The sequence below is a fragment of the Lemur catta genome, chromosome 20 (assembly GCF_020740605.2).
Source record: "Lemur catta isolate mLemCat1 chromosome 20, mLemCat1.pri, whole genome shotgun sequence".
Taxonomy (NCBI): domain Eukaryota; kingdom Metazoa; phylum Chordata; class Mammalia; order Primates; family Lemuridae; genus Lemur; species Lemur catta.
The window spans coordinates 33,234,423-33,262,363 of NC_059147.1; the positions used below are offsets into that span (position 1 = coordinate 33,234,423).

The following is a 27,941-nucleotide window of genomic DNA, read 5'->3' on the forward strand; positions in this document are numbered from 1 at the left end:
CACCCAAAGCAGCTGACCACACCAGGCATCCCTGCAGCAACTTCAGGACTGTCCCCTAAACAACGTGGGCTCCAGTTACCAAACTGCAGCTGTCTGCCCAGGGTCCGGCGGGTGCTGGGAAAAATCCTGTGAACTGCTCTTATTCTTTCTGCTCCTGGCAGGAGCTGTCAGAAATTGGGTGTTTATAAAACTTGGAAGCGGGTGTGCTCCCAGCGGGCCACACTGAGAGCTGGGCACGCTGAGGCCTGAAGGGACCGGCAGGGGCGGGGACAGCGGGGTCCACGGCCGCCAGTGCAGGCAGGCGTTTCCAGCCTCTTTCTTCACAGCTGCAGTCCACCGCCTCCGCCTCCACCGCCCACTCCGAGCTGACGCCACCAACACAGCCTTACCGTCCTGACTGCGGCTCAGGAAAATCTCCAGATGGAAGAGGGACTTGGTTCTACAGAACGGACTGGAGCTACCTGCGCTTGTCCACTGTGAGTATGTGATTTTTTTCAAACATACATGCTATTAAAATGTGATTAACTAATAAAGCTTAAAAGTCAACATTTCATCCTAGAAAAGGTTTAAAGCTTCTGCTGTTCTCTCCTCTCTGCCTCTGCGTGACTCTCTGCCTCTGCCTGACTTTCTGCAGTCGCTTCCTCCATGGACCACCAAGGTTAACATGTGCCACGGGGCGATCTCCATCGGTGCGACCCAAACCCGGCCCACACATGGCTTCCCCGGGGCCTGCGCTCTGCCGTGGCCAACCACAGAGCAACACCGCGGCCAAGTGAACACACAGCGAAAGCCAGGAGGGCAGCTTGCACTCGGGACCCAGCGGCCCACTCTGTGCTCAGACCCTCTTCATGCGGGTTCCAGGCGTGCTTGCTGCCGCACAAGCCAAGCCAGGGGAGGTACATACGGCAGGTGTACACATCTCTGTACTCCATGTGCTCGTAATCAGGGAGGATTTTCATAAAACGTCCCGACTTCACGCGTGGGTTTATACCTGAATAGACACAGCAGGGAAAGGGCTAAGGATGGCTCCTTTTTCAAGACTGTTTTTTCTTCTTTGAGACAGGCTCTCGCTCTGTCACCCAGGCTGGAGTACAGTGGTGTCAGCCTAGCTCACTGCAACCCCAAACTCCTGGGCTCAAGCGATCCTCCTGCCTCAACCTCCCAAGTGGCTGGGACTACAGGCATGCACCACCATGCCTAGCAAATTTATTTTTTAAATTGTTTTAGAGACGGGTCCCACTAAGTTGCCACGGCTCACTGGGGCTCAGGAGGGGAGGAGTGGGTGTCATGGCCAACAGGTACCTGGGGTGACCATCCAGGGAATCCTTGCCCCATAAGATGCTCACCTCACCCAGTGCCAGCATGTGTTTGTTTTGTTTTTGATAAAGGATGACGTTTCCCAGCCTGCTAATTCAATGTCAGACCTTGTCACCGCTGAACCAAGGCTGGCCGACTCAACCAGCTGTTCCAGGAACTACAGCTGATTTTCTTCTGCTACTTGTTCCCAAAACAAAGGAATTTTCCCCTGGACATGGCTTTCAAAGCAAATTCACAAAAACATAGTTCCTGTATTGTGAAAATGAAAACTAACATTTGCTTTGGCTGGTGCAGATAGTATGATTACTCTCTCTACATTTTTCATAAATTTTCAAGCGGTCAAGAATCTGCAGTGAAAAATCTGCTGCTGGGCGCAGTGTCGCACACCTGTAGCAGGAAGATGGTTTGAGCCCAGGAGCTGGAGGCTGCAGTGAGCTGTGATTACACCACTGCGCTCCAGCCTGGGGGACAGAGTGGGACCCTGTCATTTCCCGAGGTCCCGTTGGCCCGTCCCCTCTCCTGCACCCACTCCTGCTCTACCTCAGCCACGCCGTCTCCAGCCCAATGTGCCCGACAACCTCTCCCACAGGACAGTGGAATGCAGGGCCCAGCACCCCTCTGCCCCCTCCCCCCAGCCAGGATGGGCTGCACCTGTGCACTATGCTCCAGGTGGCACTAACACCTGGGCAGGCTCACACACCCCTGTCCCCACCGGGGTGTTACTTCTGGTGCTTACAGCTCTTAGAAATCTGTCTTCACGCTGCTTTGAGACAGTATGGGTCAAACAGCTTAACAGACTCAAAGAGCTGTGAGAAGAGGAAAACGTGCCGTACGAGACACTCGTGGAAACCACTGACTACCCAGAGCAGCCAGCTTCATCCACAAAGCGAGACACGGAAACATTCCTGGCGCTGAAGAAAGGCTGGCTGGGGAGGCAGTTTGGGGCTGAGGAAGGACGCTGAGTACTCCGTGAATGTCACACACGACTCCGGCAAGCAAAGGATCCAGGGAAAAAGGAAATAGGGCGTTGGAGGCTCAACCTGCTCACGGAAATCGGAGGGGAAGGTGGAGCTTCAGTGGGGCAGGGGCAGCCTCTCTGCCCCTGGGGGGCTGGACGGAGGAGGCCGCCCAGGAAGCGTCTGGCCACACCCTGCCAGGCTGCAGGCCCAGAGCAGCAGGCAGCGCCAGGAGCACCGGGGCTGTTTCCCATGCGGCCACCTCCCTCAGATCCAGGGGTCCAGGATGCCTAGCAAGGGACACCATACCCACGATGCACGGAAAAGCTAATGACACAGTGCCCCAATCCTGGTGCTGTCACCACCAGGGCTGTATCTAAAACGCAGACTGTAGGTGTGAGTTAGCGTCTGAGAAAACAGACCCATGGGCCGAACTGTTCTCATCACTGATCGCTGATGTGCACCGTCCACTTCTGGTACGAAGTGAACAATGGATGGTAACAGATTTACTCACGCTTCGCATACACGTCCCGACAGGACACGCCCGTGATCTCCAGTTTCCGCAAGTTTTCACAGACACCGTACTCTGCAACAAGAAACAGTTGCTGAAATTTAACACCTAGAAATCACAAAGCAACAGGAGTGGACAGACCGCTGACGGCCGCGCGACAAGGGCAAATGCAGTGTGGCCTTGGCCCTGCTCCCGAGTGTGCGTGTCTCATCATGGGGGCCTCCCTGGTTGTCCCCACAGTCAGGCAACGCCCTCGTCCACCAGTGACACCATTGTTCTCTGTGTCAGCGTCACCCTCAATGAAATAATAGTCTGCGCTGTCCATTCTGCTGTGCTCTAGAAGCCTAACCACACAAAGCAAACTCAGACAATCCCTGGTTTATGAATAACGTGTGGCAGAAATTCAGCTGTCCAGACACAGTGCCACGTCCCCATGGAAACGCAATCGCCACTGGTGTTAGGGCCCAGACGGCCACAAAGGCCTTTTCAACCCCGTGCACCTCACCACGCCACCAATTCTGTTCCACTCAGCTGTGAGGCCAGTCGTCGAGGACCACGTGAGTCACAGGGAGGAGGTGGACATCCGTCCCTTGTGCAATGTCTGCCCTGGGCCGGGGGTCAGTGAAAGGTTCCCTGGCACCTTCCCACTCTCCTTGTTCACACCCCACTGCCGGCACCCTCCTGCCCCTCCTCCTGTCCCCCTCCCAGCCCAGCTCCACTATTCATAGTCACCACCCACATGTCCCAACCCACACCCTGCCGGCTCCTCCGGCTCAGGTCTCAGCCAGGCTTTGGAAGGACAGCACCTGGGGAGCTGACCTTCCTCCCACAGAACTGCCGTCGGCCCCAGCAGCCTCCCACGTGCCAGCACCACACCAGGCCTGCCGGCATCGCTGTGCTGCATCCCGTGGGACGCACCACGTCATCTGTCTCAACGCTTAGGAGACAGGCTCGGCGAGTGGATGTGACTCCCACAAAGGAACAAGAGCTTGGGGGTAGTGGGGAGTCTGTCCTCACTGCAAACCAGCCCAGGGAACAGGGACCTTGTCCTCCCTTCAATGAGGGCCAGGGACGATGACCCAAAGACAAGTTCAAGGAAGTGCAGGGGCCACTCTGAGAACCAGCCCTGCCACCTGCTTGTGAGGACAAAGGGAATGACACCAGCTCACCGCAGTTTGCCTGGATGTCCCAGGTGACTGGGATGTGACATTGCCTCCCAGGTGGGACCAAGGACTGGGAAGAGTCTCTCGAGTGACAATTTGTCAGCGATGAAATACCAATGAGGAAAATTACATAATTTCGTCCAAGGAGTTTTGTCTGTTGGTTTGGGAGAGTTCCGACTGTCTGAGGCGCCTGCCTACAACGGCAAAAACACACAGAAAGAAAGTCTGCGGAGGCTCGGCAAGGCCCACTCTCCGGGGAGCCGGGATCAAGTGTGCAGCTGAGCTACAGGTGACCACAGCAATAGACCTCTTCACTTCCCACCTGTACATGAAAGGGATTAGACTAGATCATCTCTAAATTCCCCTTCCCAACTCTTAGCAGTCTGCAGTTCTAACTGGCGAAAAGAGAATACTCATCAGCAACAGTCACCACCGGCAAGGCGACGTTGGGGGAAACGGGCCGCAGAGCGGGGACAGGCAGGCGGGCAGGCTCACTGCCGCAGCGCTGGCGGTCACCTGAGCACACCTGAGACGCCGCCCACCTGCGCGCTCTATTAAAATCTTATTTCAGTTATGTTGATACAACACAATCTGTTCTTCCGATCGATTGCTGCAGTCAAGGTAGTTCTGCAAAGTCGCGGAGGAGGAAGGGGCTGCAAACACTGTTGGCAACATGGACCAAAGGGAGCGCCCGGCGTGCGTCCTGCAGATGGGACCGTGCGTGGGAGGAGGACTGACCTACAGAAACTTGTCTGGACACACGGGAAGCTCCAAAGTGGGCTTTCCTCGCCCTCTGCCCTGAAGACTCAGCGCGTTCTAGTGAGCACTGCGGCAGCCCGGCGTGGCTCTGGACGGCTGGGCATGCTCAGCAGGCAGGCGGGACCTGTGTGCACTTCACTGTGGACAGTGCACGCTCGTTCCCCTCAATTCCAAAGGCCCGGGGAGAACCTGCAAGTGCGGATTTGCCTGGGAAAGTGGGGACGCTCCACAGCGAATGCCTGAGGGCAGCCAACTCCTCGGGGTGAACCAGAGGCCTGGGGGCACCTGCTGCCCCCGGGTTAGCTTAACTCCGCAGACTAAACACGAAAGTTACTATCAGATTACCTAGTGATTATAATGTTTTCTGTGAGCATATAAAGATATTTGTAGTAATTATAAAATTGCCTCTTTCACCCTCTGTAAAAACATTAAGACCCACACCTGGAAATTGCCTCTATGCCAAGGACTGCAAAAATGGTTTTAATTTATTTTTTAAATTTAACTTTCATTGCTTCCAAAAAGAGTAAGTTTAGAAACAAGGTGAGAAAAATGTTGCTTTAACTGGGTAGAAGCTGTTTCTGATAAATGCAGCTGCCTCTGCTCATCTGCGTAAGCAAAGGCTCCACGTGAAGAGCAGGAGACAAAGGGGAGGCAGTGTGCCCAGAAGGCGAGGGGCAAGCTGGGGAGCGGAGAGGGGAGGAGAACAGGGGCCGCCAGGCCGGGCTGACCACGAGGGCGGGGGCGTCACAGAAGAGTCCGGCCAGGAGCAGCAGCCGCATCTGCTCAACTCGATCCGACCAGCGCCCACTTCTCAAAACAAGCCTTTACCAACACCCGACACCACCCGCAAGGGAAAGCAAGAAAACTAATCTACACATGATTTCAAACAGCGCATACTGCTCTAGTTCCAAGAAGTGGAAGGGAAGCAACCCACGGACTGTGTCTCGCCGGGCAAGGCTTGGGGGTGCCTTCCTGGAACCCGCCATCCCCAACGTGCCCCGGGACTGCCGCCACCACGAGTCTCGCGCCCACCCCAGACCCTGCTGCTTGTGGAGGCTCCTCCCTGGAAGAGAGCATGCAGGGGACAGGGGTGCGCCCTCCACAGCACCGTGATGCTACTCACGCCTCGCATGGGGGCAGGTGGTGGTGAGAGACGCGGGGTCATGACTCTGTGCCCTGGGTGGGTGCTGGGGACCATAATCAGATGGAACTTGGCATCACACTCCCAAAAGCGCCTCAAGAGAAAGGCACTGTCGCCAGGACGCCATCAGAGGCACGCTGGCGGGTGCGTGAGATAAGCGTGGAAAGGGACCTCTGCCCCAGCCCCAGGGACTCGAACGCCGGGCTGGGGTCAGCCCGGGAGAGTGGAGCGGGCGAGGCTGGATGTGCAGGCGGAGAACTCAAGCGAGAGCGCACAGGCACCCCCGTCAGCGATGGAGCCTCAGGGAAGGCGCCGACGGTGGCTGGGACTCTGAGGCTCGTGGGCAGCAGGGGCCAAGGACACATGCTCAAGGAACGTGTCCTGCCCGCTTTAAAACTAAGGGGCAGTGTTGATTGGAAAGACTGCATTTGCACTAAATTAGGGGACGATTATAACCCTTAAGGAGATACGTCGGAAACTCTTTTGCTCCTGAGGCTACAGAGGAAGTTAAGGCACAGGGAGTGAGCTGGGAGCAGCGGAGGGGCAACTCCAGGCTCCCAGGACAGGGCTCCAACCACCAGCAGGGACCTCAGACCTGTGCTGTGCCTCGCCACGCTCACTGTGACTCAGCCATTACCGTGACTGCACGGAACTCTGTTTTTAAGTAACGCAGTAGATCTGGAGAACACTCCTGCAGCCAGCCCAGCTCAGGGTGGGAAGAACATAAAAACCAAAACCTGGACCCAATCCCTACGTGTCTTCATCAGACACACAGACTACCCGGGATGCTCAACAGGACAGCCAAAACTGCCAAATCAGGGGGACTTAATTCTCAACCAGTCCGATCTCTGCAAAGACAGTCTCAGGGCAGCAGGGCCCGCAGAAGCGTGGCTCTCACAGCCAGTGGACCTCCAGCGCCGTCCAGCCCCCACGACAGGCTCCCACCGGCCCAGGCAGCCGCCTCCCACTGAGGCCCATCCGTCATGCCCAGACATCCTCCTTCCTGAAGGGCACAGACACCCCTGTGACGCCACTCACCCCTCATTTGTCAGTGTAACTCTGGACCATCTCACCCCAGACCTTCCCTCAGATTTCAGACACTTCCTCCTCCTCCACTGACACCAGGCAGGCCTGGTGCGTCCCGCTACCTCCCTCTGCTCCATGTCCCCAGGGTGACCGGGAAGGCATCTCTGTCCAAGGATGCTGACTCACGAGTTCCAAACCCTGGCCATCTCCAGAAAGGGGAGGGAAGGCGGGGGCGGATTTGTTTTTCAAGAGGACACTTGTTCCTCTCCAAACTCGCAAGATGCCCTTGTGTTTATAAGCCCTTTCCAGTCAGAGGGACAAACCCCAGGTCCCAAGATACATCGAGTTACAAACACCCAGAAATGGTAGGAACGGCAATGTCAGGGCTTCCAGCAACCAATTGATTCCCTTGGCCAAGTCACTAGGGTCTGTCCAGTTACGTAGGGGGGACCGGAAAACCTGGACTCCACTTCTGGGCACCAGATTCACTTTCTAGCTTACTCCTTTAGAGTTAAAAAAAAAATAATAATAAGTCTTAAAAAATGTTCCCCTGGACAGTGATAAAAGACGCAGGGTTTAAAAAACATGTCCCCTAAGAAGCCCCATTTTCCTTTACCCTGCTTTGCTCTATAAAGCAGCGTGTGATACTCAACGCACAACACAGAGAGCTGCACTCCTCCCAGTGGCGAGGCAGGAGGACAGGCCGAGTCTCTCCCACAGCTGAGACCCAGCCGCACACGCGGGAGGCGGGGCAGCCCCCTCCGGGCTGGGTCCCCAGGTCTCCACTATCTGGGCAGTTTATTCCCCAAGATGCCACCCCACCACCCCTGCCACCAGAACCAGGGGCTCAACAAGCATCCACTTAGCAGGAATCGTGAAATATTCCCAAAGCCAATTTTATTTTCTCTTTTCTTGAGATGGGATCTGGCTATTTTGCCCAGGCTGGTCTCCAACTCCTGAGCTCAAGCGATCCTCCCTCCTCAGCCCCGAGCCTACAGCCAACTGTAAAACCAACAATTTCATTTCACCTCTTCCTGAGATGACCCCTCAACTGCAGCCGTATTTCATAAAAGCCACATTTTTCATGTTTTGCATCAGCAAATCAAATAGAACAGAAATTGCATTTTCTTCTGCATGTAAAAACAAAATTAAATATTGGTTTTTAATTTCCGATTTTTATTGTAAATAAACATCAGACATTACAGACACTTTTGGAATTGTGATGGGGTTACACTCCAATAAACCCACTGGAAGTTGAAAATATCCTACATTGAAAATGCACTGAGGCTGGGCATGGTGGCTCACACCTGTAGCCCCAGCACTGGGGCAGAAGGGTCACTTGAGTCCAGGAGCTGGAGACCAGCCTGGGGAACACAGCAAAACACCATCTCTACAAAAAATTTAAAATTAGCCAGGTATGGTGGCATGTCCCTGTACTCCTAGCTACTCGGGAGGCTGAGGCAAGAGGATCGCTTGAACCCAGGAGTCTGAGGCTGCAGTGAGCTGCGACTACATCACTCACTGCATTCTACCCAGGGTGACAAAGCGAGACTTTTGTCTCAAAAAAAAAAAAAAAAAGAGAGAGAAATTTACCTTAGCCTACAAGCTGGGCAAAATCAGCTAACACAAAGCCTATTTGGTAGTAAAGTTACGTATCTAATGTAATTTACTGAGTAATGTTCTGAAAATCATCAACAGAATGGTACTTGAAGTATGGTTTCCACTGAATGTGTCCTGCCTTTGTGCCAACATAAAATTGAAACATCCTAAGTTTAACCACTTGTATAGGAAAATGGTATTTCTAGTTATGATGAAATTTAAACCCACTGTAGACTCAAAAATAATCAAAATATTGTACAAATATTATTCCATATGACCTTAAAACATTTACCATCAAGGGAAGAAACAGGCTAGTTACAAATTATAAATTCAAAACCTGACACTGGCAGATCTGAAGCTGAGTAATATACTCAATCCTCCTGTCTTACTACCTGGAGTTCAGGGTGGAGGGGAAAAATAAACAGATCAGCATTTCTTCTTTTTAAATCTATCTTTTGTGATTATTTGAATATTTTCATTTAGAATTAGAGTTTGAATTTTCAAGACTCATCAGCCTTCGGCAGACTTCATGAAGCATTTCACAAGTGAACAGCGTCAAGGTTCGCATTGCAAAACTCGCCCACTGAACCGTGAAGTATTAACCAAGAAAAGCCCAGCCAGGGCAAAGGCAAACACAGCAGTTGGCTTCTGCCCCCAGCACTCAGAACCCGGGTATTTATAGCCCTTCACGCAGGGACTGCAGGAGGCCTGCAGCCAAGGGGCTGACGCATCACCAGGCCGTGAGGCCGGGGTGGGTGCGGGTTTGTTCCCTAGCACCGGGGGAGCCACCGTGGTTGGTTACATGCTCGCCCCGGTACCAGGAGCACGAGCTGGCTTCTCAGCAGGGACTTTCTTTCACCCGCCCAGAGAAACACCACCAGCTCCAAGCTGCCCCAACACCCATTTCAGCCTGAGTCACTGCACTTCCCAAAACGGAGGGGTGAGTAAGGCCAAAGCGGTGTAAAAATAACTCGTCTACTACCGCTAACAGGACACTGGAAACGGTGAGCTCCTCACTCACCAAGAATTATAAATAACTACTTCATTTTAAGTTCCCAGTGTATCCCGTCCCTGCCCCTAAATCACCCTATCACCTTGGGAAGAGCCCTTAACCGTGCACACTTGACCGCCCTGCGACCGTCAAGGCGGAGTTCTCCGAAACAGTACACGCAGGCAGGAGCTCCTTCTTTCCCACTCCCATTTTTGTGGCTTGTTCTCTGTTTTGGGAAATCCAATCATTAAAATATAGGAAGCAAACATGTAAACAATGCGTGATAAACCCACAGACTAGTCTCACTCACCCTCCCAAGACACTAAGAAACGGGGCCATCGCTCTGCCCCGCCAGGAAACACAGGCAAGGATGATCCACCTCCCAGCAGCCGGGGACCAGCCTCGTTTTTCACTTAAATCAACTTGACTTAGGCCTTAAGAGCATCCACCACAACCAAATGTCAAGTTCAGGAAAGATGAGCTTTCGGGTCTCAGAGAAATCAGATCAGATCTGCCTCATACGTGACTATCCCTAAACGTATTTCCAAACACAATCAGACTAACAAAAGGAGACACCTGTAAAACAACCGCAGGGGACTGCCCTGGATGGGGTGGGGCTGGAGCTGCCAGAACGAGCTACTGAGGCTCCGAGGACCTCGCTGCCACCACAGTCACGATCTTGGGCTGACAAATTATCACGTAAGCACAAATCTTAAAATCTGTAACTGAGATTAAAGTTGGAAATTTCACAGAAATCACTATAAATGGAATTAAACAGCAAATGACTGTAAATAAGAAAACATTTTACAATAGAGTAAACAAATCTATCCAGATTATATAAATGAAACCCACAAATCAACGAAAAATACGAAAAAAGGCAAAGATGAAAGAAGTGCAAATACGAGGAATCTAAGTAGCCGATACATTTCTTTGTAGAGACGGGGTCTCGCTATGTTGCTCAGGCTGGTCTGAAACTCCTGGCCTCAAGCGATCCTCCCACCTCAGGTTCCCAAAGTGCTGGGGTTACAGGCATGAGCCACCTCGTCCCACCTCAATAAATATATATGTATATAACATTTTTGTTTTAGAGATAGAGTCTTGCTCTTTCGCCCAGGCTAGAGTATTCACTGCAGCCTCAAACTCCTGGGCTCAAGCAATCCTCCTGCCTCAGCCTCCCGGAGTGCTATGATTATAGCTGTGAGCGGCCGCACCTGACTAGCAGCTGTATTTCCAATAGCAGAAGGTTGGGAATCACCTGAGCCCCATCAACAGGGGCTGGATGCATAGGTGGTGACACTGGCAAGCCATCAAGGACCACTCGGCTGTAACAGAAAGGACCGTCTCTATAGCTGGTGTGGCATGCTCTACAAGAGATATCATGAATAAAACAAACACAGCTAGGGACACAACAGCGTGCTCACAACAATACTACCTTTGGGGAAAGTGTGGGGGGTAAACAGATATTTGCATTTATTTATATGCATATAAAAACCTCAGGTAGAACACCCACGAGAAAAGCAACAGTGGTCCTGTGGTGGGGGTGAGCAGACAGCCAGGCAGAAGGGGTTGGTAGGAGGGAGATTTCACTCTATCTTTTATTTATTTCATTTTAATTGTTTGTATCTATCCCGGGACAGCTATGCCCAACTGCAGCGGGAAAGGCAGGACCCAGGAGTCCTCCTGTGTCTGCTCCCATCTTCCTTCTACATCTTCATCAGGACTTTGCATATTTCTGTTAAGAATTTATCCTCAGCTGCAATTCCAGTTACGGTTACTCTGTGGCATTTTTTCTTTTCTTTTCTTTTTGTTTTTTTTTTTTGACACAGGGTCTCTCTCTGTGGCCCAGGCTGTAGTACAGTGACATCATCATACCTGACTGTAACCTTGAACTCCTGGGCTAAGGCAATCCTCCTGCCTCAGCCTCCTGAGCAGCTAGGACTACAGGTATGCACCACACACCTGTCTAATTTTTTTGTATTTTTTGTAGAGATGGGGTCTCCATCCCTTGCCTCAGGCTGGTCTCCAACTTCTGACTGACCTCAAGCGATCCTCCTGCCTTGGCCTCCCAGAGTGCTAGGATTACAGGCGTGAGCCAACGTGCTTGGCCCCGATTTCCTTTGGGTAAAAATGTGTACATGACTCTACGTGTGTATGCGGATGAATATTTTTCTAAAATTTTAAGGGCGGGTTTATCTTTGATTGCCGGAGTCTCTAATGAGCTTTTTTTTTTTTTTTTTAAACTCAGTACAGGGAGGCCTGTGTAGAATCTGATGAGTTTTACTATCTCCCTCGCTGTTATGTTGTTTGGATGTTTTCTCACCAAAGTATGAGCGCTGACTGCCAACGTTTAAGCGCAGAGAGCCCTGAACTCTGGACTGATCAAATCCCTCTTGCGACAGGTGCGGAACTGCTCCTGAGAACGACCCGACAGGAGAGGGCCGGGAATCGGCCCCTCCGCCTCTACCCGCCTCTGGACAGACCCACCCGCCACCGGGACCCCCGCCCCGACTCACTCCAGCTCCCTCTTCTCGCCCGTCGGGCCCGCGCCCGGCCAGGGGCGGGGAAGGAGCCGGCAGACGCCAGCTGGTGCCCCGCCTGGACCCCCAGGCTGGGGGCGCCCCTCAACCCGCCCGGACCCCCAACGAGGGCAGCACCGCGGCCGCTCCCTGCCCCCACCAGGGAACACCTCGTCTTTGCGCCCGCGCCCCGGGTCCGTGACAGGTCCCCCTGCCCTGGGGCCACCCCCGCCCCCACCCAGGTCCAAGAACCGGACCCGATCAGGACGCCCCTCTCCTCCAGGACCCCTCCTCCTCCGGGGCCCGGGCCATCCCCCTGCCCCTCCCAGAATCCCCGCCCCCTCCCAGGTTCGAGACCCCGCGGCTCCGGGACCCCCGCCCGGCCCGACCCAGCCGCGCGCTCACCCTCCCGGCAGCGCCGCCTCCAGATGGTGTCGGTGTGCAGGATGCGCCGGAACTTGGTGCAGACCTGGGCCAGGCTGGGCAGGTCGGTGCCGGGCAGGGAGGCGAAGATCTCCACCAGCAGCTCGGGCGGCAGCTCCAGCAGCGAGCAGCGCGGGGGCGGCGCGGGGCCCGCGCACGGGCCGTCCCCCAGGCCGGCCAGGGTCGCCGCGCCCGCCTCGATGCGCTCCTCCTCGGGGTCCGTGTCCGGCTCGCTGTCGGCCGCCGCCGTCTCGGCCGGGCCCCCGCGCTGCTGGCGCCGCCGACACCCGCGCGACGGGCCCACGCCGCAGAGGCGAGCGCACACCGCCATGCCGGCTCCGACGGCCGGACGCCGCGCCCTGCGCACGCGCGCCAGGCCCCGCCCCGCGCCGGCCACGCCCCCGCAGGCAGGGCGCGCGCGGCCGGGACGCAGAGCCGGCACCGCCCCCGAGGAGCCCCGCCGCGGGGGCGCCTCGGCCGGGCCTGGTCCCGCCTGCTCTCTCGCGATATCTGCGCCTGCGGCGGGTACTGGAGAAGCAGCCGTGGGCTGCGGGAGCGAGGAGCACATAGCGCGGGAGTCCACGAGTGCCGGCCCACGACCCTGGCGACAGAGCTGGCGCTCCGTGACTCTAGGAGAGGGCGACGCCGACACGTGCAAACACGGGCGCCTCTCGCGGACGGCCAGCGCCGACGGGCACGCGTCCACGCCCAACGCAGGAGCCAGGTACACCTGAACTGCGTCTGTCGGCGCTTTCCTCTTTACGTCAACGCGACACTGCACCAATGCGACCCTGGCGACGGGAAGGCCGCTGCCCCGCGCCCCGCCCACCGGTACCCACGCCCCGCCCACCTGAATCCCGCGCCCCTGCGCCCCGCGTGCCCACCTGAATCCCGCGCCCCCGCGTCCCGCGTGCCCACCTGAATCCCGCGCCCCTGCGCCCCACCCACCTGCATCCGGTCCGCCTGCGTACCGCACTCCCCGCCGCCTCCGCGCTCCTGGCAGGCGGGGTTGTCCTGGGGAGGACACGCGGACGCGTAGCTACCATGGTGTGTGGCCCCAGGATGCTCGCTGCACATCCCTGTGACCCTTTGGTTCCACATGAGTATGTGACATAGTTTAATAAACATGAAGGAAGTTAAAAAGGCGCAGCGCAGGGGCGCAGCCTGAGACGCTGCTCCGTCCTGGGGCGGGGGCTGCCCGTCGGGGCGCCCGGTGCCCACGTCCGCGGTGCTGCGCACAGGTTTGGCACCGGCTCCGGCCCTCGCGTGCTGCGGTGCTGCTCGACGGCACCGCGTGCGCTTCGCTACGGGCGCCACCTCCGGGAGGTGAGACGCAGAGTCCAGTAAACCGTGAAGCGCATCTTCAGATGAAAACAGCCAGACAGACGCGTCCAAGTCCAAACCTGGGGCATCTCGGGTCCACCCAGTTGGAAAGCCATAGCTGTAACGAGTGACCTCCCTGCGCCTAGACCTCTGTTTTCCAGTCCTTCCTCCAGTGTTGTCAGAACGCTCTTCCTTCAAAAACAATAATAAATAAACAAAACGCCAAGTCATCCTGTGAGTTTGCAAGTATTCACTGATGACGCAGAGCCCCTCCCAGCGTGGCTCAGTCCCCGTGCACCTGCCCACGGGGCCGCCTGTTCCTGTGCCCGAACCAGCCTGCGCCTCACTCGCTCTGTGACAGGCAAGCTGTCCCCTGTGCCACTAAATGGCCACACCCTGCCGCCTTTTCCCAGAGGAGAGAACGGTCGCTTTATTGTAGTGCATCCTACTGTTTTATTGCAAACATGTTTCCTTTTGACACACTCGTCTAGACATATCCCGTCACATGCTGTGGCATCAGACATCTTATGATCAGTGAATGGTCACTGACTAAATGTTAAATGAAAAAAAAAACAAACACATAAACTGTCAAAAAGACTGAAAAACGAGAAACAAGAACCAAACAGAGAAGACCGGAGGATCAGTCAGAGATTCAAGCCAGGAAGTATCTCAGCAAGCAGAAAGGCAGCCACAAATTTCACAAACATTTACAGAATGCCTGACTAGCCTATGTGCTATGTCATGTCTGTAGCACAGATTCTAAAGTACAATCCTTGCCACTGTTGTATTTTGTATTTCAGTTTATTTATTTTATTTTTCGATATAGGGTCTTTCTGTCACCCCAACTAGAGTGCAGGGGCATTAGCCTAGTTCACAGCAATCTCAAACTCCTAAGCTCAAGCCATCCTCCTGCTGCAGCCCCCGCCCCCTCCAGTAGCTGGGACTACAGGCATGTGCCAACACACCTGGCTAATTTTTAAATGTTTTTGTAGGGATGGGGTCTCAATGTTGCTCAGGCTGGTCTTGAACTCCTGGGCTCAAGTGATCCTCCCTCCTCGGCCTCCCAAAGTGCTGGTATTACAGGTGTGAGCCACCACACCTGGCCTCAGTTTATCTATTTTTAAAAAATCTATCTGTCCCTTACCAGGCCTTATACTAGGGGCTGAGTATAAAAAGATTAATAAAACACATTTTTCCCCAGAAAACCTTTGAGTTTATTTAAATACACAATATAATTTGGTTAAGTTTCCATCTTTAGAAGAATGGTTACATGAGTCTATGTTCATAATCTGAATTATGCAAGCCTGGTGTGGTGGTGTAGGCCTGACGTCCCAGCTACTCAGGAGGTTCAAGGCCAGCCTGTACAAAAGTCTGAGATCCTTGTCTCTAAAAGTATTAAAAAAAATTAATACAAATATATTTGTATTTCTATAGAGAAGTGTACAGAGGCGCCTCTGTTCAGCAAGAAAATATTCCAAACTGGTAACAGTGTTTATCTCTGAGGCTGTAAGGGATTGGATGGTGGTCAACAGAAACTTTTACTTTTTCTTTAGTCTTTAGGTACCTTAATGGTGAGGAAGTATTCATATATTATTTGTATAATTAAGAATAAAAGAAAATTTTTAAAAGGGGGAAAAGACATACACATGAAAATATAAATAACCATATCAACATGAGATGACCAGAATTTGAACTCCTGAAACACCAGGTTAAACATTCATGAATCTGGGAATGACAGATGACATAGGGATGAAAGTGGTGTTTTGGGAAGCCAACCTGGGCTTCAGTGTGCAGTGTGGTCTTGTATGCACGGTGAGTTTATGTGGTACATGAGCATTTTTATACTGGTTTAGTATTCAATATACATAAGTCAAAATGTAGTTAGTAAATCAAAATTATGATTGCAAGGATGTTACTGCTGGTGACAAAGCTATTTTTAAATACTTTAAATAAAAAGTGAATTGTGGCCAGGCACAGTGGCTCACGCCTGTAATCCTAGGACTCTGGGAGGCCAAGGCCAGTGGATCACTTGGGGTCAGAAGTTCAAGACCAGCGTGAGCAAGAGCCACACCCTGTCTTTACTAAAAATAGAAAAATCAGCCAGGTGTGGTAGCATGTGCCTGTAGTCCCAGAGACTCGGGAGGCTGAGGCAGGAAGATCGCTTGAGCCCATGAGTTTGAGGTTGCTGTGAGTTACGATGGCGCCACTGCACTCAAGCTGGGGTGATGGAGTGAGACTGTCTCAAAAAAATAAAAAAACTGTTTAAAAGGAAATGATAATAACAGTACAGACGAAGGTGACACGTGGATAAGCACAGTTGAAAATCACAGGACTAGGGGATAAAAGAGACTGACAGCAGGATTAACAGAAGCTGTGTACAGTGATCCATCTTCCATCTTCCACAGCTGCCGGTGGGGGGATCAGCACTGACCACCCGAGCAGAAAGGGACGCCCGCTTCACTCGCCGCTAAGTACTTTGAATCCTGTGTCCTGTCAACGTGGCAACAAGACTATGTTCTATTAGGAGTTATCTTAAACTGTGTAAAAATATTTTTTTTATCTGCTGCCATATTATAGCTCAACACAATGTGAATTTGTTTTTGTTTTTGTTTTTTTGTAATAAATGTGTTTCTGTTCATATACCCTTTAAAAAAACAAACAAACAAACAAAAAGGACGCTGTGACAGCTTGCACAAACCAAGCTGGTGGGAAGAGGAAAGAGTCAGTGCCAGCGGAGAACTATTACACATCGCATCCTGAAAGCTTAATGCATCCTTGAAACACTTTTATAATCCCTCATGTAGCACTACATCCTTTACAGAGAACAATAGGAGGGTGCATTCATTCTAAAATGTGGGAGCACTAGATAGAAGAGATCCTTTGTTTTAACACTGTAATCAGGCTTTACAATAATGGGCTCTTTGTCAGAAGAACTGATAACATCTAAGGAAATAAGTAGTAATATAGGGCTGGGCATTTTTGAGTTGGTTGTCTCAAAGGTCACTGGAAATCATATTTCTTGGAGTTAAGAAAACCAGGTTAATTTTACCTGTACGAATTCTCAGAATCCGGGTGTGAATAAAATGGCATCATACCCACCGCTCAGAAGAAACAGTCAAATTAACCAGAAAGAAGGGAAAATACTCAAAGGCTACCTAAACAAGAGGGTCACAGTCCCTCTGGAGCCCAAGCTGTAAACAGCAGCGATCCTACAGTTTCCTTGGAATTAAACACGCAAACAAAAAGGTGGTGGGACCTCACGCAGTCCCACCGGTTGTTACACACTCTCAAGAAATAACTCCAGGCTGTGCGAAGGATTTATGGAACCGCCAGTACTAATCTGCGCTGTCTCAACATGTACACAGAGGCCGAGCTTCCCTGGGGACAGGAAACCAAGGCACAACACCTGCCCTGGCTGCTGACAACCCCGCCAGCACCCAACGCCCGCGAGCTACTGAGTGTCAGCTTTTAGATCCTCCTGACTAAGTCCCTCCTGAGAATAGCTCCCGCCACTGCTCTTGGGCAATACTTGTTTGTTTACTTGTTCTAAAGAGCAGAGCGGTGACACCACGATTGATCGGACACCTGGCCAATGGCAGCCTGGATGGCACGGACGGCGGCCAACCAGAGGGAGGGGAGGCGGGCCAAGCCCGGCGGGCCGGGGCGCTGAGCGGATCCTCCGCGGGACGTGCCCTCCATGTTGAGTGTGGCGAGGGTAACCCTAACGTGTTGTGGACTGCGGGGTCATGTTCCTGCTTCATTTGACAGATTCTTAGACGTCGCTGGACAGCATGATTTAGTGCCACTTACATCATTAATGCTGGAAGATCACACTTCGACTTTTAGCAGTTACATCATTTCCCCTATGGTCATGGTCATTTCGTGGCTTGAAAAAAGAAATGGGGTGAGTTAAACTGTCGCTGTAGGCTGGTCTGCTTGCAGTGGTGTGTACAACTGATTGATCACAACCAGTTACAGATTCCTTTGTTGCTTCTCCACTCCTACTGTTTCCTTTGACTCCCTTAAAAAAAGAAACAAAAAATAAAGAAATAAAAATAAAACGGCCACTGCTGAGCTTTCTAGAATGACTGATTATTTGAAAAAAAAAAAAAAAAACACCATGAAATTCCTAGAGAAAACATTGAATAAACTAAAAGATGTATTCTTGCCCTTCTGCTTTACATGGATTATTTCAGGGAACATTAATGTTTATGTTAATATTACTGATTTTAAAAATCATACCATAATCATGCTCACTAGCTCAAAATAATTCATGAGTAATATTTGCCACTGAATATTGTTCACTACATTAAATGGTCTTTTGGGTCACATGACATGTTTTATATATATTCAAGCACACTTCTGCTTTCAAAAGTTACACGAAGTTGCTTCTGAATTTGTATTTATTTGTATATGAATAAGTGTAATTTATATATTACGTGTCTAAATGTGCTGTTCTTACATGGATTCATGCTTATGCAACATCTTGACCTCCAAGTGCTTTGGATTACTTCCTGAGAAACACAGAGGGATGTGTGGTTTTAAATTTAAGCTGGAATTATAAGTTAGGGGTAGAACTATAACAGCTCTGCAAATGTGGACTTTAGTACTGTATTCCAAAAACACAAAGAGCGACCCTGGCCCATCACTACCATATCCCTTGAGGCTACTTCCTCTATGAACCCAAGGTCTGGGGTAATCTGACAAAGCTTTACGGATGCCTAAGGGTAGGAAAATAAGAGACTCTCCTTCCCCTCCCCCCCATCTCCATATGCCAGATATCGATTTTTTTCCCTCTTCTTGCATTTGGAACAGTTGTCCCAAAAGAGAAAGAAAAAGCTCATTCCTTACAAAGAAATTAAGCCAAGAAAGCACTCACCAGTCAATATTTAATATCATAAAAATGCAAAAAAGAAAGTAATACATAGTCCACTCTCTTTTAAGATTTCAAAACTGGTAATTTTGCATTTGGCAGAAGGTGGGTACATAATGTACACTCACTGGATGTCCTTTTTTTCAATTTTTACACAGTAGAAGAGAACCAAGCCACAGACATCTTCCAAAGAACACCGTCCTAACTCATGTGATGGCACACCTGGAGCTCGAAAAGTCTTCCTTTGGAACTTTGGGAACTAGGTAGAATGTTTAAGTACTACTCTTTATTAATTGTATAACTATTAGAGATTTTTGAAAATGACAGAAAGAGAAAAAAAAGAAAACAAAGTGGCATGTGCACAAATGCACTTTTAATTTCATAAACAGTAGAATAAAGAACTACAACTAACATTCTCCTGGTGGTGGGAATAATTTTTTTTATTCCCCCCCACCCCAGGAATAATTAATTGTACAAGGATCTACAACAATATTTACCTTTTCCATAAGAAATCTCAACTGTATAAAACCACTTTGAGAAATGTATCTTTGTATGTTTCTAGTTGATAAGATAGAGTACATTAGCCTAATTCAATTACTTCATCAAACAGGCATTTAAGAAAGGCTTTTACAAAGTCAAAAGGGGAAAGCCTGGAATGATGGGACTGTTTCAAAGTATTAGATACTAAAAGGCAAAAACAGCCGAAGAATCTAGCGCTGTTCATAACGATGTGCTCTTCCTACGCTGAGATGTGCAGTAACGATAATTACTAAACGTAGCAAAGCGCTTTACAGACTACAGACTACTTTTGTTCCTCACGAAACACTTGGAGTTCTAAAATATCCTTGCCCTTTTACAAAGGAGTCTGAACCTTATTAAGTTCGTTACTTCTTTTAGGGTTGCTCATTTGGTTTAGTGGTTGAAAGACTCAGAGTATGAAAATGACTCGTTATTTGAGACGCGTGGGTGGTGGGTAGCAGCCGATGTGACAGCACAAGGGACTTCCAGATGTCACCCAGGAGCTGTAGTATCGTGTCAAAGGAACTCGCCCCACACGAAGGCCTTAACACAAAGCCCAATTCTCCCAGACGTTCTCCAAGGTTGGATTCTATCAGTTCTCTTCCTGGTCCAGACAACACGTGGTAGGAGTTACCAGTGGAGTGTCCTTAAAAACAACAACGAACTGAGATGTGTTAGATCCGACAGCCACTACCACAAAGAAACCGAAACCTTATCCCCGAGATAGGATACGCCACGGAACAGCGAAAACAATCATCTTTGCTTCCAAGTGGCAACGGCGTTGGTCATCAGCATGCAACGCTGGGAAACTGAGGCTGGGTGACTCAAGAGCAGCGTGGCCACTCCGGAAGCCGCTCCAGGCCCGGCCGCTTCACCCGTTTGGCACGACGGGGACAGCAGTGTCGCCGTCCGGCCGGCTCCAGCCCCCGGGTGAGCGCCCCCGCGAGGGTCCAGCCTGCCCGTCCCCGCGCTCCCGCCCAGGTGCCCGCCAGTCATCAGGGCAGGCTCCCGGGACCGTCCCTGCGCCTTCCTCGGGGCCTGCGGAGCCCGGGGCGCCGGGCGGAGGCCCCGGGGCGTAAACAAGCTGCCCCCAGGCGCCCGGCCCACCCTGCCGCGCACGCGCGCTCCCGCCCCGCCCCCTGCGCTGCGCGCGGCCCCGGGTTCCGCCACGCCCGCCATGGCGGCGGCCCCGGCCGGCCCTGGCACCGCCTCCGGGTGACGTGCCGCGGGTCACCTGACCCGGCTGCGGGCTGAGGAGACACAAGGGAAGTCGCTGTCGCCAGAGTCGGAGCCTTCGCTGTAGCCCGGAACCTCCGGGACCCTCCGCGCCGCCAGCCAGTCCCCGCGCCATGCCGTCGGAGAAGACCTTCAAGCAGCGCCGCACCTTCGGTGGGGGTCGCGGCGGCGGGGCCGGGGACCAGCGGGGCCTGGAGCCGGGGGCCGAGCTGTGGAGGCCGAGCTGTGGAGGGCCGAGCGGGGCCGGGGCCGGGGGTCGAGCTGTGGAGGGCCGAGCGGGGCCGGGGACCGGGACCGGGACCGGGGCCGGGGCCGGGGCCGGGGCCGAGCGGGGCGGCGGGGCCGGGTGAGGTCGGGCGCCGGGGCCGAGCGGGGCCGGGTGAGGTCGGGCGCCGGGGCCGAGCGGGGCCGGGTGAGGTCGGGCGGCGGGGCCGGGGCCCGGGCGGAGGGCCGGCGTCCCCGGGGGCTCCTGGGCTGCCGAACCCCTCTCGCCTCCCGGCGCCCCGGCCCGGCCCCTCCCGCGAGCGCGCCGCCGGGAGCGTCGGGTTTGGGGTCGGCGGGCCCTGGGTGCCGAGCTGCGGCAGGTCCGCTCTGAAGTGCTGCGGCCGAGGGTCCAGGCGAGTCCCCTGCCCGGAATTTGGATTAATGGAAAAGGAAACGGCCCCCTGAGCACGTGCGCCCGCTTCGGAACGTCGGCACCTGGGCGGAGAGGCACCGGCCGGCAGCATTGGGAGCGGCCGCTGTCGCCCTGCGGCGGGGGCGGGTGACTGTCCCCGTGGCGGCAGCTACGTTCGCGTTCGTACCTTTTCTGCCGGTTGGACGGAGGCCCACCGTAGGCCAGCTGGCGTCTTGAGATGAAAGTGTCATCGCAATGCTTACTGCACACAGATGGGCAGAAAGAAGTGATTCTGTCTTTAAGCAAGAATGCTCTGCAGTGACATCCCGACGGGTTCGGATGTCTGTTTTGCAGGACTTGCTTGTGACAGCTCTGAACGTTACAGGAGTCGTGGGAAAGCGGTGTCATTCCAGTGGACAGCGAGATTGGTGTGGTGATTGATCCTCTTTGGGGTCTTACACAGTGGTGCTGTTGGTCTGCTTGTGCCTAGTTTCTTGGAAGAGTCTAGAAGGAGCTTAACATTCGTTTGAGTTTGGATATGGTAGCTGTAGTTTTGCTTATAGTACTTTTGGGTTATTCTGGAAAAATCCTTGAGGAAGAGTAGGTTGTAAGGGTAAGAAACAAGATTAACACATCAGAACAAGGAATTGGCCTTAAACCTGAAAGTGGCCCTGGGGTAAACCGACAGGAATGGCCTTCCCCCGCCCCATTGGTGTATATATCTTATATGTGCTGTATTTTCTGGTGGTTCTCCTTAGCTCCCCTGTGTTTCTCCCACCACCCTTAAAGCTCTCTTTAACAGTCATTTTGTAGAAAAGTGTCAAATATCATTTAACGGCTATTGCCTTTCCTTGCTTCTGATTTTGGTAATCTTGTCAACCAGTGCTGACAATTTTCAGAGATTTGTAGCACAGTAACGAACTATAGAAATTACCCCTGAAAGTAGTCTTTGTATGTAGCACAGTAAATAAGGGAAATCAGTTCTTTGAAGAGAACCTCTTTATAGAACCTCAGACCAGCCCCACTTCGCTTGCTTGGTTCTTTCCAAGTGAGTGAGTTTAAGGCTGATTGAAAGCTGAATGTAGCTCTGCTGGTATCCTCCACCAGGATTGAGAAGGTTCGTAAAGTGGACTTGATCTCAGGGCTCATACAAAACAAGCCCTTTTGTAGCTAAACAAAGTGGGTGGAGCCAGGAGGGGAAGATCAGGGTCCTCCTAGTGGCAGAGTCGGGACTGGTACTGTAGCCGCCTGGCCCGGATCCCCGTCTCCGGCAGGGGCAGGTAGCCATCATGTCTACCTCGAGGGGTGGACGAAGACTGAGCCAGGAGACATGGTGTGTCCTTGAATTGCAGATGGTTTTGAAAAATTTAACCCACGTCAAAAATTAAAATTGAGCAAAGTTCGTATTTGGCCTTCTCAAATGTAATAATTTCACCCCATTTTCTTCTGGGGCGCCCCAGTTTTTTAAATAACAGATTTGTTTCCCAAATACTGTTCTGAAGTTTTGTCAAGGTTGATAAACTTGGGAGGTTTTAAGCTGCCCCAACGAAAGTGTTTGTCTCTGGGAGGTTTACGGGTTGGTCTAAAAAAAACAGCTGAGACTGCTGTAACGGGGAGCTGGAGAGTGACTTACGTGGAAGCCTGAGTGGCACTCAGGGGTTATCAACAGAGACTGGGGGAAAAAATGTTTATTATGCTTCCATTCTATTAGTGAAATGAATCCTGGAAAATGTGTGTAACTAAAATTTTACTTTTTAAATGCTTGAGGATATCTCAGACAACTTTGCAAATAATATGCTACTAAAAGTTACACACCTTAGACCTCTGCCCTTTATTTTTGTCTGTAAGACTTCTAAGGATTCTAAGAGACCAGAGGAAAGGAATCCGGGGAAATAGATGTTGATGTGCATTTGGAGCAGCATCATTTCCACTTTACAGCTTTCGTTCGGTGTTTATTAACCATTTCTGTGTACAAGCTGGGCCCTGGGGATGTGGAGAGGACAAGCTGGGCCCGAGGGCAGGGGCGTTTGCTGTGGAAGACAGGGAGTAAACACATCTGCCGCCTTAGGGAACCAGTGGAGCAAAAGACTTGCCCTCCTACACACAGGTACCTGCTGTTGGTAATGCTTTTGTTAAATGTCCTGTTCACCTCTGAAACAGCTGTCTGCTTAAGAAAAAGCATCTACCAAACACAGTTACTCCAGGCTCACTGGGTTTTCAGCGCAGCTGGGTGAGATGCTCAGTTAAGTTTATTATAGCTGAATTTATCTTTATTCTCCTACTTACTCAGTAGGAATATGCACTGGCAGCAGTCTGCGAAGTTGCAGTCTTTGTCCACAGCAAAGATGTTTTATTTATATTTATGTTTAGAAGCTGATTTTAAAGTGTTGGGTGGTCTGAATCATGTTTCAACTGGACAGTGTATGTATGTATTCCGTAAATTAGAATTGAACATTAGAAAAGATGTCAGGTGGGAAAATGGAATGAATGGTATATGGCTGCACTTGCATGCAGAAATTTTTTATAATAGTAATATTTATAAAGAGTGATAATAAAATTGTTTTAAATCCAGATGAGATTGGCAACAATATTAGAATAAATTTATATTTATATAGGTCATAGTATCTTCTTTCCAGAGCTACCTTCTCAGGAAGTTCATGACATTGATCATTTATTTCCAGATACCATGAGAATGAATCCTACTATAGTAAATTAAGGTGATTTTGTTCATTTCTTGGTTGAAACCTTTAAATAACGTCATCTAAATCATTATGTTCACATATTGCTTTGTGATGACATGTCTCTCCAACTATTGTCAGGTTATTTATTGAGAACGGGACTTGGCGTGTTTTTTTCCTGCATTGTCCAGAGAGCCTAGTGTAACTATTGAAATGATAAAGAAGTGATTATATTAAAAGGGAGAATGGAGATATTCTCACAAAAGTATTCAACAGTAGACTTTGTGCTTTGAGCTTTGCTTTCTTTTAGGCACTGACCAAAGTTATTTAAAACTCGAATAGGATATTCTTTTCTTTCTGTATTTTCTCTTGAGCAGTTTCTTTTCTGTCAAGCACCATACCAAGAATAAGCTGGAAATGAGAAGGAAAACTGTATTGAATAATCTATGATTTATAATGGATTCCTATACCAACTTAAAAAACTATGGAAAATTAACAGCAGTTGACGTGAATATTATAGGCAGTAGGAATCCTTGCAGGAAAGATGGGCATCCTGCACAGCTAACCTGCTTAGGGTACCTGACTGCAAACCTGGGGTTCTAGTCCGTTGAAACGAGGGGTTCCGCACTGCCAGTTTTGTATCACACCATTTGATGGAGCCATGCTGTTGCCGCATGGTTTTCTTGCGCTTTGCTTTTGGCCTTTGTCAGATATGAAGCGTTACTGTTTGGTTCCAGGAAAGATGTCTTCACTGCTCTGCTGTGCCACAGCTAAGAACAGCTGTATTTAGATGTTGAACCAGTAGAAATGCTAGGAAGAAGCTGCCTGGCCCTAAATAACACCCATGTCTCTCCCTTTCATTGCAGAACAAAGAGTAGAAGATGTCCGACTCATCCGAGAGCAGCATCCTACCAAAATCCCGGTAGGTAGTCTGCAGCCTCTGTGCTGGTCACTGATGTGTGCAGAGAATACTGTGGCAAGTGCAGCTTCAGAGCACTGCTGCTCAAGCACCCCCATGTGACAGGGCATGTTGCTTCAGTAGAGTCCAAGGGCTTGAATTTTTCTCATTCTGTGGCCTTTTCTGAGTTCTCCTGGGCCCAGGATCCAAGATTTCTGTACTGCTGCGTGAGCCCAGGCAGGTGGTGTGTGCACACTGGTGCGTCTTGGTGGACCTCGTGCTCTGAACATGCCCATTGGATCAAGCTCTGGGTCTTACCAAGGAGGACGACGACAGCTTGGCTACGCCTTACACAGAACCTTACAGAAGTCCTGCACAATGGAACAGTGTTCAGAAAAGCATTTTTTCTTTCCAGAGGAACGTGAAGATTTTCCATACCCATGTCTCACTTTCCATCGTTCTGACATGGTAAAAGAGTGTACGTTATACAGCAAAGGGTATCTGTGGCACTCAGCACACACAAACGATAAGGAGTCTCAAAGGTCTGTGGTCAGATTTTATAGCTATTTAGAACTAAAACTTTCTTTTTTGTTCCTCTGTGGAAAGGAAGTATGGCAAGGAGCTAATGGATTCATTTCAATCCACAATGTGGAACTATTTTGTTCCCAACGTAGTTCCAGGACTTAATTCAGTTTTAACCTCATTTAAAGAAATACAATGAATATCTTATCAAAATGAAAGGACCAAGACCTTCTGGACCAACTTTGTCTCCAGAACCAGCTAATCATAGTCTCTATTTGGCTTGTCAAATATTGACTTAAGATTTTATGTCAAGTAGAGAAACAGACTCTAGTATGGGAAAACATTGAGCATGTTACCATAATTAAGAACTTAGACTTTTTTTTTTTTTTTTGAGGTAGTGTCTCTCGCTGTTGCCTGGGCTAGAGTACAGTGGCATCATCATAGCTTATGGCAGCCGGACACTCCTGGGCTCAAGTGATCCTCCTGCCTCGGCCTCCTGACTAGCTGGGGCTACAGGAGCCCACCACGGCACCCAGCTAGTTTTTGCAGTTTTTGCAGAGACATGGTCTTGCTATGTTGCCTAGTCTGCTCTTAAACTCCTGGACTCAAGTGATCCTCCCGCCTCGGCCTCCCGAAGTGGTAGGATTACAGGAGTGAGCCACTGTGCCTGGCTGAACTTACGCTTTCATTGAAAGACATTTGCTTGCTTTCATTAGAACTTCCCACGTCTCAGGAACTGGTGGTTCTGGGCTGCACACAGGGCGGTTTTGGATCTCTGCACTGGGAGCTGGTACCCAGCTTCTGCTCCTCTAAGGCTTGGGGTCTTCTTCTGACTAGGTAGTTTATTTTTCATGGTTCCAAACTCAAACAGAATGAAAGGCTACACAGCCAAGTGTCTCTGCCCGCTCACCTGGCAGTGGCCGTGACATCTCTTAGGCACCACGTTCCGTACGGGACAGAGACTGAGCTGGTACCTGATCATCTGCGTAGGAGAGTATGGAGAAAACTAATGGACGTGCTATTCGAAACCCATTCTGGCCTGTGCCAGTAACAACACAGGAAGCATTTTATCTATTTTTCATTGTTGATGACTTTTTAAATTTCTTCTGGCTTCTTTCCTAGGTGATAATAGAGCGATACAAGGGTGAGAAGCAGCTTCCTGTCCTGGACAAAACCAAGTTTCTCGTACCTGATCACGTCAACATGAGTGAACTCATCAAGATAATTAGGTATTTAATCACCACTGTTGTATGTTTCCTCTGAGTAACTTCTCATTATCAGACTTAGAGATGAATCTTTAGTTCTGTAAAATCGGTGTCAACTCAACAAAATCACACAGGGATTCACCTCTCAGGTTGTGCATCTCACTTGTTGGACCTCAGGCCCCGGATTCTTGCATCCCAACATGTAGCATAGATGTTTCTTTAAAGGAAACGTTACAAGTTACTGAAGTTTTGTACAGCAAGATTAGTAAAAGAGAGCACAAACTCGGTGCCGTGGCAGTTGGCTGCACTTCTGTTCGTGAACTACAGTTCGAACGGCTTTTCTCACGTTAGACACTTACTGCCTCTTCGACAGCATACTGGCTTACGACTAGTCTCGGGAGTACAGTAAGAATCATCTTTCAGTGATTGTAGCTAATATTGAACATCAGTATAATCATAGAAAAGGTCTCTATGAGGAGTATTAGATTCAGCAGCAGCATTTACAAAATCTTAATGTTTTACTGATGGGGAGGTGGTATTTTTGCACATGCTGCGTACTTAACGTATCGATATGTATTTCTTCCCATTGTTTTCTTTGAATAGAAGGCGCTTACAGCTCAGCGCTAACCAAGCCTTCTTCCTGCTGGTGAACGGACACAGCATGGTGAGCGTCTCCACGCCCATCTCGGAGGTGTATGAGAGCGAGAAGGACGAGGACGGGTTCCTGTACATGGTTTACGCCTCCCAGGAGACGTTCGGAATGAAAGTGGCAGTGTAAGACCAGAAAAATGCACCCATTCTAGAACTTTTTAAACCCTTACCAAGGAAAAAAAAGGGATGTTACCAACTGAGATTGATCAGTTCATCTAATCACAGATCATCAAAACAGTAGTGTTCGCACCTCCTAGGGTTTTAGGAAGTTGTTTTTGTATTTCAGACAGAAAAACTGAGCTCCACATGGGCACATTCAGCTTTGGAAAACTATATCACTTAAGCTAGGCTATCTTGTTTTCAAATCTTAGAAGTTTAAAAATAAAATACTTTGCATTCTAAGTTGCCAACACATAGACCTTCACGTTATTTTAATGCTCCTTTTTCCCCAATAGGAACTTGCAATTTGAGCAATAATTTAAAGACGTTCAGAGAGACACTGAGTCTTCTCCTTAGTTCCCAGAACCTGCCACCTTTTTATAGAAGGGTTTCTACTCAATTGGAGAAATCTTCCTCAGGGTATCTTTAGGCAAAAGTTAGTCAAGCACGATCCCCCGAAACACAGTAGCTGTCATCGCTGGCACAAAAGCAGGGTGGACAGGGTGAGTAGGGAAACAACTCTGAACTGCTGCTCGAGGTTCCTGACTCTCAGCAGTTTACCCCAAGTCCACGCTCTCTGGACAGTTACGGAAAAACACCACCACTCAGTAGGAACCTGGAATAATTTATAATTTTCGTCTAGTTTCTTAAGAGGCCCCAGAGAGAAAGAGTGGTATTTCTTCTTTTGGATTTTCTCTAAGAGCTCAAATGAGTGCCTGCGTTGGTAGATGAACAAGCTGCTGCAGCACCATCATTCCCAGGACAGTGGCAGGAAGTTTTCCCACGGAGCCGGAAAATTAAAAGCATTAAAATTCAGATGCTCTCCTACCTTTTGGCTTCAAGCTATAGGTGATCCATG

At 50.5% G+C, this 27,941-nt stretch overlaps 3 protein-coding genes across 5 annotated transcripts in view; 2 read left to right on the plus strand and 1 right to left on the minus strand.

The window, feature by feature from the left end:
• Window positions 1-12,778, minus strand: part of FBXO31 (F-box protein 31) — a 28,554-nt gene extending 15,776 nt beyond the window's left edge. Inside the window, exons 1-3 of one of the 3 annotated variants that reach the window (XM_045533740.1) lie at window positions 6,886-7,079; window positions 2,788-2,859; window positions 905-991 (exon numbers count right to left, since the gene is read on the minus strand). In XM_045533740.1, coding sequence (XP_045389696.1) covers window positions 905-991; window positions 2,788-2,859; window positions 6,886-6,892 — 166 coding nt within the window. In that variant the 5' untranslated portion in view covers window positions 6,893-7,079. Of the gene's footprint in view, window positions 1-904; window positions 992-2,053; window positions 2,762-2,787; window positions 2,860-6,885; window positions 7,080-12,384 lie in introns of those variants that run through there. The other 2 variants (XM_045533739.1, XM_045533741.1) reach the window with 2 other exon arrangements.
• Window positions 12,732-19,070, plus strand: LOC123625099 (translation initiation factor IF-2-like). The gene is made up of 2 exons (XM_045533311.1): window positions 12,732-13,126; window positions 18,757-19,070. The coding sequence occupies exons 1-2, from the start codon at window positions 12,732-12,734 to the stop codon at window positions 18,863-18,865; spliced, it is 504 nt and encodes a 167-aa protein (XP_045389267.1). The 3' UTR covers window positions 18,866-19,070.
• A 1,189-nt stretch (window positions 19,071-20,259) lies between these two features.
• MAP1LC3B (microtubule associated protein 1 light chain 3 beta) lies at window positions 20,260-27,898 on the plus strand. Its single transcript, XM_045533745.1, has 4 exons — window positions 20,260-20,506; window positions 24,514-24,569; window positions 26,190-26,296; window positions 26,876-27,898. Exons 1-4 carry the CDS (start codon window positions 20,467-20,469, stop codon window positions 27,048-27,050), a joined length of 378 nt encoding a protein of 125 aa, XP_045389701.1. The 5' UTR covers window positions 20,260-20,466; the 3' UTR covers window positions 27,051-27,898.
• Window positions 27,899-27,941: the final 43 nt, after the last annotated feature.